Source organism: Grus americana, chromosome 8, assembly GCF_028858705.1.
Source record: "Grus americana isolate bGruAme1 chromosome 8, bGruAme1.mat, whole genome shotgun sequence".
NCBI lineage: Eukaryota > Metazoa > Chordata > Aves > Gruiformes > Gruidae > Grus > Grus americana.
This window is the reverse complement of record NC_072859.1, coordinates 17318631-17331014: the sequence shown is the minus strand read 5'-3', so window position 1 is coordinate 17331014 and position 12384 is coordinate 17318631. Positions and strand designations below refer to the sequence as shown.

The 12384-nt window shown below is 38.8% G+C and overlaps 1 protein-coding gene across 1 annotated transcript; it reads left to right on the top strand.

The window, feature by feature from the left end:
• Positions 1–411: 411 nt before the first annotated feature.
• Positions 412–11966, top strand: DR1 (down-regulator of transcription 1). Its single transcript, XM_054833807.1, has 3 exons — positions 412–1080; positions 6368–6531; positions 9821–11966. The coding sequence occupies exons 1-3, from the start codon at positions 861–863 to the stop codon at positions 9965–9967; spliced, it is 531 nt and encodes a 176-aa protein (XP_054689782.1). The 5' UTR covers positions 412–860; the 3' UTR covers positions 9968–11966.
• The last annotated feature ends 418 nt before the right edge of the window (positions 11967–12384 follow it).

Here is a 12384-nt window from a genome sequence, read left to right as displayed (position 1 = left end):
CACAGCAGAGCGCTGCTGGGGCAGAGGGAAGCACGGCCGCTCACCCCTCTGCACGCCGAGGGGCAGCCAGAGAGACCCGCCACCGTCTGTTGAGGGTCAGGGTTCTGTGCGGGGTTATGGCTTGGGCACAGCCATCCGAATAGGAGCAGGGCCTGTCAGCGGTGAGGGCTGCAGCTGGAGCATCTCAGCCCGGGCGGGGACAGAGAGCAGCTCTCAACGGAGACGTCGGGCCCAGCCAGGCCGAGGCGTCCGTGGAGGCCCCAGCCCGACGGCAGCGGATCCCTCGCCGCTGCTACCACTCGCATGTGGCGCGCCCTCACGGGCGGTGCGCCAACAGCGCTTCCGGCGCTCCCCGGGTGGGAGGGGCAGACGGCGGAAGCGTGCTTCGGTTTCCGGCGGAAGTGACGTCCCTCTCAGGTCGAGCCCGTACTCAGACCGTTTCCGCCTCGCGGCCACCCTCACCGCCCGGCGAGACGCAGCCGGAGGAGGAGGGCGCCGAGCCGTGCCGTGCCGTGCCGCTCCGCGCGCGGGTAATTTGGCGGCTCGCCTTCCCTCAGGCTGTTCATAAGGCGGCGGCGCCAGCGCTCGAAGGATGTGGCGGAGGCGGCAGTGGCAGGCGCCGCGGCCGAGGGAGCCCTGAGCCCGAGCAGCGCTTCCCGGCTCCTCGCACCGGCGGCCCGTTAGCGGCCCCCGGTCCGCTCCGCTCGTCCAGCGGCGGCACCGCCCCTCCGCAGCGTCGCCTCCCGCGGCACCGCCCGCCCCTCGCCGGCTCCCCGCGCGCTGGAGCCCCGCGCGGGAGCTGAGGGGGAGCCCGTGAGCGCGGGAGCTGAGCGCCTCTCGGGGAGCGAGCGGCAGCCAGGATGGCCTCGTCGTCGGGCAACGACGACGACCTCACCATCCCCAGGGCTGCCATCAACAAGATGATCAAAGAAACGCTCCCCAACGTCCGCGTGGCAAATGATGCCCGGGAGCTGGTGGTAAACTGCTGCACTGAATTCATCCACCTCATTTCCTCCGAGGCCAACGAGATATGCAACAAATCGGAGAAGAAAACTATCTCCCCGGAGCATGTCATACAAGGTAAGCTTCCGGAGGCGGTGTGCATCTGCCCGGTATGCCACGGGCTTTGAGCCGCTCCTGTCCTGTTGCGACTTTTTCCTCAATGGTTTCTTATAGCTGTATAAAAGACAAAAGGCAGGGATCTTCTAAGGGTCTGGAGAAAAAGTATGCGTTGTCTGGCTTGTCAGTCGTATTGCAAGGGTAGGTTGTCTTTGTGTGGTTAGGGCGACGGTTGACTGTGCTCAGGACCAGCTTTCATTTTATGATTCAGAGAAGCCTGTGATGCTTTGAGTGAAGTCACCAAATCCATTTGTGTTTTTCGTACCTGTGAAACGAGGTCTGCTTTTTTGAATGGTTATACTTTTTTTTTTTTTTTTTTTTACAGCATGCTTTAAGATCCTGGACATACTAAATGTTTTCTAATTGGAGACTGACAAAAGATGTATGATTTGGTATGTGGAGCCTAGGCTTTAATCCAGAATCGTTCTGTCTGGATCCTATAAAGAGTAAAATATTGCTGTAGGGCTATCCTTGGGGTCTGATTGTTTAAAATTATTTGTATCTTTTGTATAAAACATTTAACCATGACCTATGCCTTGTATCTCCTTCTGCTGTTGACTTCCACTTCCCCTTGCTTGAATAGAAGGAGAGTTCTCTGTCTCTCATTTGTTTTTCATTAAATTCTGCCACAAACAGGGAGTTTCCTTGCCTTACCTTAAGTCTGCAACAGGCATCTTTTTCAGGAATCGTTCATTTTGGTGGTTAGGCAAAGGTTGTTGATACCAATGTCTGCTGCAAACAAATTTACAGCAGTACTTTCCTGCCTGGTAGGGATATTAACAGTAGCATTTGCAGTAGAGCTATTTTTGAGGACTGTGAAGTCCTGTGAAGTTAGTTTAAAAAATGTTATGTTTTCTTGGTAATGATTCTCTGTCTGAAACAAACGGAAAAAATCTTATTCCTTTGAATTATATCAGTTTGCTCATCAGAAGAGTTTCAAGAGTTGCTTGACTTTGAACAGCAAAATAAAATATGTAGCTTATATAAGCTTTAATATTAAATAAAATACATGTTAATCTGGAAGTTTAGCAAAGCAACTCTATCATAAAAGCTCAGGATGTAAAGAGTGAAACTTGAGCTTGCATGTGGAAACACACTTTGGGTATGATGCTTCTAAATACATGGATAGTTTCTTCAAGTGACCACCAAAACGCTGGAGCTCAGTTCATAACACAGGAATAGACATGATCAGTGAGGTTGAGGACAATAAAGAATTCATGTATGAAAGTATTTTTTGCCCATTAGTGGTGGTCCTTAGAACAGGTTTCACCTGTTGCTGCTCTAGGGTTAGTCTGGGATTTTTTTGAAAACAAATTTAAACCAAAATATGTGCGTGTGTATACACACGTGCATGTGTATATCATCAGCAGGTGGTCCCAAACTAAGTATTTTGCTGGGTTCTATTTCTTTGTGTTACCAGATTTTAGAATTAGATCTAATTTGAAAGTTTTTTTGTACATTTTAGTCAAATATTATATCCATTTTTGCAATGCTCCAGAGATGTAAGGAGCTGCTCTTGGATTTTGTGCTGCTCTTATCTTTAGGGAGGTGTATGTGCTATTAGCTTCTTCCAGATGCTGGTCAGTTGGCAGGTGATCCCTCTGTGAGGGATGAGGGTTTAGATTGCTAATTTTGGAAACAGCAGTTATGTGTATATAGGTATAGCATCTTCATGCATTCTAGTCACTTGTTGTGTTGACTGCCTCTTAACGTATCTCCATGACAATGATGCTAACAAATTAAGTAATTGAAATATGTTGTGGTAAGCCAGATATCTTGTTCCTTTATAATGCTTAAACTAGTTCCTTTAGAAGTAAAATGAAGTTAATGGCCATCGTATCACATCTGGTCCAGTCTAAATCACAGGCTGCTGCCAAGAGGAATCTTTTTGTACTCTCACTTGAGCTGGATCTAGCAAGTGCTGATCCAACTGACCCTGTTGCTTTTTGAGAATTGGCAGTGGGGGGAGCACAGTTTTCTGTCAGGTGAGTTTGGTGATCTGACTGTTCCTGTAAACAAGAAGTTACTAGATTGGAAGCAAGGAGCAGGAAGGGTATTTCACTGGGAAGGAGGAAGGGGAAAGAGACACCGCAGTTGGTGACACCCTGCCATTGGACTGTATTAGAGGTAATGCGAAACTGCACTTATGCGTTTGGCAGCAGTGGTGCTTAAGACACCCCTCCTTTGCTGCACTAGTAATAATGATTGTATGGCCACGTGTTGAGCTAGAACTCTTTCCCCCTACCACTGCGTTATGCTTCAGATGGGTGAAGTCCTTTGCTGTGTTTCATTGTGTGGTAGCATAAACACTTGACTGGCACGGCGCTGCCAGGAGTGTAGGGAAAGGAAAGCCGAGGCTTCTTGTATCTCATGAGAGATCGGATTTGGTAGATGTAGTCCGACTATGCCAAGCACTCACTGCTAGCGATAAAACACAAAGCAGCTTCCCTGGAGTGTACTCAAAGGCATCAAGGCTATGTAATAGTCATAAGTGGAGATAGTCTCCATGTTTATTGTTGAATCTCACCATCAGGAACCCAGTTGTGAGTCTGAGACTCTAATAAGCAAGTTAATATCCTTCCACCATGGAACAGAAAATAGCCAAATTGATAGTTATGTGAGTCATGATGAAGCAGGCTTTTTAGGATAAATTAAACTTCCATTGAATTCTGAAAATGGTGAGATGTTAAATCTCAGATATGAATGACCTCATTGTATAAAAAACAAATGTAGAGCTAATTATGCTTAACTGATTAATTGGAGATCTGCACCTTCATGCAGTATTTAAGAGTGGGAGGAAACTGGGGAAAGAATAGTTGTGATTTGGTGTTTGTAAATATGAGAAGTTCTCCCCCCCCCCCCCCAAAAAAAAAAAAAAAAAAAGTTGCTGTGTTTGGGGATTCAGTTGTTTAAATTTCGTGTGATCATTCTACCCTCAGTAAGATACCAAATTTTCAGCAATCTGGGTAGACGTGGATTTCAGACTCAAGAAATAGACTCTAAATTTTGGTGGAACAGTAGCTCTGCTAAAGCAGTGATCACCTGTCCCACGTTTTGGCACCATGCTGGTATAAAGGGATTCATATTCCTTCCATGCATGTGTTCTGTAAAGCCTCGATGTATTTCAACAAGATAGTAAATTTCTTAAGTAGTTTCACAGCCAGCAGAATGTTGATGCACTAGACCTATGGTGCATATATGGTTCTTCATAGCTATATTAGGTTGAACAGTTGTATGGGTCTGCCTTGGTTATATCACGTTTTCTTTTGGATATATATTTTTTTAATGTGCTATACTAAATACAAAACCGTAAGTTCTTTTCATTATTTTATTTTAAGGGCCATTTAAAATTTCTGTAAAAACACATCTTGCTGTTGACTTCAGATTGGGCAGTTGTTCATATTCTGATGCAGCAGATTGCCAACACTGATCACTGTGAATGTTCTTTTGACGAACACCTATGTATGTGCTATGATGGTTTGCCTTAGTGATGTTAGACTTGTAGAGCTCTTAAAATTTTATACTTTGGTTAAAAAAAATATGGCTTTGGATAGCTATGTACTGTTTACATTGTAAAAATTGAATGAGTTCTTAAATATTTATAGACTGCTTAGCTAATCAGTTCTGGACCATGAGATATGGATTTGCTTCCTATCTGCTGAGGTTGGATTAAACAAGTTTCTGAAGGTTTTTGGTAATTCATGTAGAAACTGCGGGCTAATTGAAAAAAGTGTTTCCAGTGTCTGTGTATGGGTTGAGGCTGAACTCACTGTCTCTGTAATAATGTGATTACCTCTAAATCAGTTTGTCTTTTAACTTTATTTGCCTTAAGGAATAGGTATTGTGTAAATTCATGTGCCAAATATTATCTGTTAAAGGAATGGTAGTCCTGAATGACTAGGCAGCTGCACTGTACTGCCTTATTGAAGATGGTGTATTGTCTGCTTGAGTACAGGTTGGAAGCCGAAAACTTACAGAATGCCTTTGGGTTATTGTTTAGGTATATGATACAATGGCATGCTGCTGTAATGATGGGTAGGAAAAGGTTGCTTACAAAATTAATGTTAGAATGTAGTTTGAGTTAGCGTAACTAAGAGCGTGTTGATAACATGTTGTTGATTGCTGTTGTGCATTTTTATTTTGGTAGTATTTCTTGAATAGCTTGTGACATAAAGTTGAAATAAAGTAAGATAAAGGTTAAAACAACTGTAATTCTGTAAAGAAAATTCTGATTTGTGTAAATACTGGAAATGAACCATGAGTTTTATTAAACTGAGATTGGTTTCTAGTAGAATTGGTGTTTATGTAGTGTTTCTAGCATATTCTGTAATAGGTTCCGCGTTGGGGTGTGTGTATGCATGGAGGCATATCATACTAAATGGTGAATCAGGAAACAGTGTGTGCCTTTTGTCACATGTTCTACCTGGATTTTTATAATCCTTCCTGTTACTTTTGCATTCTTTAAAAAAAAACACTACTGTTGCAGGATATAGCTGCATTTTGGATTTCTTTGGGCAGATAAAAGTGCAAGATTTTAGTTTCTGAGTACGTTTTCATGTGGAAATAAATAAAAGGGTTTCTGTTGAGAATTAAAACAATAAAGAGCTCATACATAGTTTTATATAACTTTATATGTGTGAACTATGCGTTTTTAGCTTCTTGACATTTGAAATATGAATAGATATTAAAAGACAAGCTGAAATTCATAGGTCTAAAATAATACTAATTATTTCTGTCTTAATGAAGTATCTGTGATCATTTTACATGCATCGCTTTTGCTCTATTAGAGGTTGTTAATTTACCTTCTACTGAAGACTTGCAATAAAACTGGAAGGATAGAATCCCTGAGATGTTAAAGGTTAACAGTTCAGATAGGAAGAACTTCTTAGATGTATAAATTCTGCTTGATTCTGATATGTAGAAGATGGGAGAAAGATGTGTTTTGAAGAATAATGCCTATCTCTAGCAAAATGTATCTGAAAGCTCTGAATCCTCTGCAGGTGCCGACTTCTTTGGTTGTACTGGACTAATCTTAACTTTTTCTAGCCTGAAAACATGTGCTCTGAAATGTCATAGAAGAAGAGATAGGGAAAATAATGTCAGATGTCCTTATGAATACAGATTTTCGTCACCAGATAATAGAAAAATGATCAAACTTTAAACTTTTTTTCATCTTTAAAATTAAGAAGTCAATATCTATTATCAGAAGCTTTGTAAAAGATAAACAATGTGTTTTCTTTCTTTCTAGCACTAGAAAGTTTGGGGTTTGGCTCCTATATCAGTGAAGTAAAAGAAGTCTTGCAAGAATGCAAAACAGTAGCACTAAAGAGAAGAAAGGCCAGTTCACGCTTGGAGAACCTCGGCATTCCGGAAGAAGAGCTTCTAAGGCAGCAACAGGAATTATTTGCAAAAGTAAGTGAAGCAATACTTGTACTCATGAGGAATTATTAATGCTGCAGATCTAGTGCCACAAAAATATGTGCACACCTCAAGAAGTATTCCCTTCCTTGTGAGTTGCTGTGACATCGAAGATGCTCTTGACCTTGGCTTGTTTAAATTGGTGAAAGTAAACAAATAACATGCTGCTACTTGTTACTTCTGTTATTTGACACATAGGACTTTATATACAAACAAATTTTATACTCTAGGTTTAGAAAGCATGGGGTTTTTGCTGTTACTTAGGTATTTCCATTCTACTTTAGAGAATACATTAAGAATTACTTGTTTGAGGAAATAAAAGAATGACAGCTGGTGTTCTAGGAAATTACCAGTTCTGATGCATTAAAAAGTGAAGATATCTATTGTGTTGCAGGCCATCAGTGCACAAATGTTATTTCTTAGGCTTTGAAAGAAACATTTAATCGTTCAAAATTTCTAATTTGTCCTTTCTCATCTTCTTTTACTCTTGGCAAGACTCTTAATTGAGTGAATTCATGCATAAATTTTTAAAGAGACAATTCAGGCATAGGAAAAGCATTTGCCTGCAAGTACCATGCGCACACGCGTGCATTCATCCCAGCCTCTCCCCTCCCGTCTTTCCCAGATAGTTTAGAGAATGGTGGTCTTGTCAAACAAAAAAGAATAGTAGAGAGAAAGATGTTGTAGAAAGATAAATACATAAAATTGGCTTTTAGTGATTTAAACTTGGAGATGTTCACAAACTAAGTGATGTGAAAATTATTTTAGATTTCTTTCTTCTTACACAAGGCATGAGTCTTATTTTCTCAGTTTGCTTACTTTTAATTTCCTCTGAAAATTCAGTTGTGTGTTATCATGTCTGGTTACTGTGACCTTCTTTCCTGTTCGCTATACTTGTATCTTTTTGAAACAATAACTGTTGTTTTTCATATTACAACATGCCAACTATTTTAATCTTAATTGCATGGTGAATTTTAAGGCATTTAAAATTTCAGCATGCCATGTAGCTATTGTCAGCATGCAGTGAACTAGTTATGATAAATTCCTTTGTGCCTAACTTTTGTTTGACTGTACTAACATTAGAAAGACAAACACATGTGTTTCTGGATTAAGGATGAGATTTACAAATAATAGTCAGTTTGATACCTTTTTTTTACTTACTATTTTGTTCAAATAACTTAGCATGGTATGCAGAATAAAAAAAAGCAAAGATAAGGTGTGTTAACGGAGTACTACCTCCTGAGTAACATTTACCAAAAAAAAATTTAAAAAAAATGCTGAAACTACAGCCACCTTACGTAAACTACACTTCATCTAAGGAATGACCCCTTGAGGTATGTTCTTTTTAAATTCTATAACACTGTGCGTTAATGTCTAAACGAAGGCAATGCATGGCAAGTTTGAGATTGTATGAATGATTTTTTAAAATAGTCTTTGGTAGTATGGAAAATCTTTGCTTAGATTCAAAGTTGGCAGTCTTATTTTTCAGAAATACCAGTTGTGATACACTGTTGGAGATACTGTAGTTATTCTTAAAAATAGTTACACAAGTGCATGTTCATTTATTCGTGCTAATCTTGTTAATATTTTAGAGCATGACACTAATGCTGACTTCTTGCTGCAGTTTTAAAATACTTGCCTGTTACTGTTATGAATGTTTGACACCTATAACTTGGATGATTGTAAATATTTGAAGTCAGTGGAGTGGCTTATCCCGATGTTCATGCATGTGTATAAGTTTCTGTGCAAGATGAGGGCCTTAACAGACTTGTTTTTTTTTTTTTTTTTGAGGCTTCCTCACTAAAGTTCATCTGTGCAATAAATGAGTTAAGTTTACCAGATGCTTATAAAGCTTCTTAGTCAATACAGCTAAATGGAATTTTTCTTTTTTTTTCCCCATTTTTGAACTGGCTAAGTGATATTGTTATAAATATGGCAGTGAGGGTAGGCACTGACAAAATGATCCGTCCAGTGTGAAGTGCTGAGCCTCTGATTCCTGGTGCATGCATGTGTATCATCTCGTTGAGTGTACAGAAAACTTAATTGTAGCAGGGTCAGTAGGGACCCCTATTGTTATCTTGTGTGTGATAAATATGTATGCCTCTCCTAAGTGTACAGGTGCTGCTGTCTTCCTTTGTTTAAAACTTAGTGTCTTAAATTGTTTTCCAACCCTTGTAACTTCACTACCACTTGAAGTTTGGTCATCATTGAGAAGAGATTTCTACCTCTGTAAAAGTATTTTCCTTTAATGCTAGAACAGACTGAGGAAATGTGACACTTCTTATAATAAGGGTAGACTCACATTTTTTTCACTTCATTAAGTAAATAAACTGGTTTTAATCATTTTGCATCTTGAAATTTGCAAAACTGTAAAATTTGTTGATCCTTTGGAAAAAAAATAGGGAAGTTCTGTGAGTGCAATGGGATTAGAAAGGAAATCATTACAAGTCTTAGTCATGACTTGTAAAAGTAGAAGAGTAAATAAGACTGAAGATTTTTAATTTTAAGAACTTTTCCCTAAGGTTCACTCAAAATAGAAATGGAAGTTTTAACTTTGACACTATTGACTAGTATACTGTTGAAATCAACAGTAGTTGCTGAAGAACAAGTGAAGACCCTGGATAGAAAAACAAGAGGTCACCAGTTGAACAATTTGAAATGTTTTGTTAGAATGTCTTGTGCCTTTCAGTAAAGGACTGTACCTTACTGTAGCAAAGCCATCCTCAATCTGCATACCTGAATTTGGACGGCCTTGCATTGCTCTGTTTTCAAAGATTGCTTAGCAAAGTACGATAATGGCTTTCTTTCTGTTTTTGTAATAATGTGTGCCTTTGTGGTACGATTGGATGATATCATAATTGCAAGTTTTAGTATTTGTAAACAATAAAGTAGAGCTATTCTCATCGCTGAATTGTGATTAAATGTTAAGATCCCTTGAAATTGAAGCCTAAAATTTCCATTGCTTTGCCTCACTGAATTTTTCCATTAGGAAATGGTTCAGCACAATCCTTACAATGGAACTTAAGTACACTAGCTCCTGCCTCTTGTTTTTGTAACTGTAAATCCCCCAAATGGTGGCCTCTTCAGAGGAAGAGAGAATATAGCTAAACATCTTGGTACAAATAAGGTACTCCTAGATGTGTTTTTTTATATGTACAATTAATAAAAATTATACAAAAGAAATCTGCAGGTGCAGATAAAACTGCTTTTAAAAGAAGATAAGGTGCTCTAGAGATTCTTCACAAACTATGTATGGCCTTAACAATTAAATTCATGTCTTTAGGCTAGACAACAGCAAGCAGAACTGGCGCAGCAGGAATGGCTACAGATGCAACAAGCAGCTCAACAGGCACAGCTTGCTGCTGCCTCAGCCAGTGCATCCAATCAGGCAGGATCCTCTCAGGATGAAGATGATGAAGATGATATCTGAAATTCACCAGCTGAGTTTGTCTTTACTTAGAAATATTTTTCCTGCACAATGAAAACAGTGAAATGAATGCTTACCTGTAAGTTTGTATGCATCATGGACTGGCAGTTGGTATTCTAGGAGTGTCTGCTGTTGTGTGCTGTACATGTATAAACTGTCTTTTTTTGAACTCTTGAAGATTTAAGGTTCAGTATCATATCAACTTTGGATTTTTAATGGTGTATATGGAAATTTTAGATAGTGCGTCATTTATTTGATCAATAAACAGTGTTACAATAAACAACGAGTTTATAAGATATAGTGAGATTTATACAAAAAGCTCTAAATCCACATTTGCATTTCTTCCCTTTTAACTAAACTATAAGATCTTACTTAGAATTTTTAATTGTTTTTTTGGGGGAGTGGTACAGTAGATGTAATCTGTTAATGGGGAAAAAAAGCAGAGTTCAGCATAGTAGAATCTGAATTCATAGTTCTTTTTAAAATGAGGATGTATATGGCAATAAATATTATATGTGCTCAAATACCACACTTGTTAAAATTTGAAAATGATACATTTTCACCAAGCTAGGAAAAGGTATGTTTAATAGGAGTTGTACAAATTCAGTCATTTTTTTTGTACAGGGGTGAAAAAGTAAACCCATGGTTTTATTATGACATCCTTTGACAGTCCTAACTGAATATTTCACTTCAAAGACTGCCTGGTTTGAAGAACTAACTCTTCTATTATTTCACTCCAGTTTAATGTTAACTGTTGTTGATGGTATTTCGTAGTCCAGATCTATTCATATTGTTGAAATATATAAAGCTGGAACTTGATGAAACAAAATTGTTTTAGTTCCACTGACATAGCTGGGAATGATTAAGTATTCAAGCCTAAGAAGGCAAGAGCTGAAGCTAAGAGCATGCTTACCATAAAAGAGGGAATTTATTTAACCTTGATTAGTCATTTTTGTCAGCATAAAGCTAACATTCCCCAGACTAGATTGCCACTGGATTACTAAGATACCTTGTTGAAAGATAACATTTTCTTCATTCAAATCGGTTCATAGGTAAGTCCAGGTTTTTGATAAACTAGTCCCCAAGAGTGATCAGCAATACATGGAACAGAAATGATGTAGTAGTCCTTTTGATAGTTGATTTGAAAATTCTGTTGATTAATGGATGAGCAGCTGTTCTTTGTGTTGAAATAAAGCACAGTAGTGTCCATTGCTGAGTTTTAATGTGTTACTTGAAGTAATACTGGCATATCTTCTGGTACACTAATCCGAGCAGACTAGAAAAGCCACTTGCATGCTGCTGTAGATGATCCCATAGATCTCGAACAGCGTGGATTTATTAACTTATTCCCGCAGCAAGTTGCTCTAGTTCGAATTCTTGAGGAGGGCTGCAGCAGTCTGTTTACATAAGCTTGCAAACAGAAAATGATGTGCCCATTTTTACATAAAGATCTGAACAAGGTACAATTGGCATATATTCAGATGTCAGTCACATAGTGACTTTTGATTTAAATTTGAGATACATTAAGCTGCATATTGAATAAGTGTGAACACTTCCTGAAATGCATTAATGCAGTGAAAAGTCAGAAAAGTATTTGTTTGAATGTTCAAGTTCAAAAACAAAACAAAAAACCTTTCATGGATACTGTATGAAATATGTTAGGCGAGGTTTGACCAAGGAAGTGGTTTTCTGTAAAGGTTTAAGTACCAAAGGTAGAAAATCTAGTCTAGTGATACAATGTTAATGTGCAGTGTTGGCTTTTCTAATTTGTACTGTAACACCTTCACAGTTTCTATTTTAAATGAGTCTTTTCCTTTTAAATAATATTAGGTATATTTTCACACCTTTCTTTTCTGATGCAGAGTTCAGGTTAACATTTTACTGCATCTGGTATGTATGGTGTAATATGTTTGGATCCTTGTGACCTTTCTTTTGGACATTCTTGTGCTTTTTCGTATGCTGTATTCTTCAAGCAATAAAATTCTGATGTGTTTTTATAAAATTGCTTTTATATTTAATAGTCTGTCTTCTTCATTACATTTATAAAGAAAAAAAGTTAAGACTACTTAAACTCTGCTGTTATTTTGACCCACTGAATGCTTCTTGTGACCAAAGTCTACAAGCTGAGTGCTGTTGGATGGCATTGCTGTTCACTGGGGTTGTTAATGCTTGCAAAAAATATTTCTGGGCTTGGCCGGCTCTCTTTCCTCTTGGGAATTGCATTTTATATATTTGCACTTTTATACCTGACCTTCTTAACTTGAAAAGTTGGACAAAACCCCTGTAGATCAGATATAACCTACTGAAATACTTCCAGCTTAACAAAGTGGAAGACCGCAGGCAGAGGCTGGGGAAATAAGAATGTGTGTTAGTCTCCTGTTGAAATAATTTCATGTAGATAGTCTTGTTTAGAGACTACT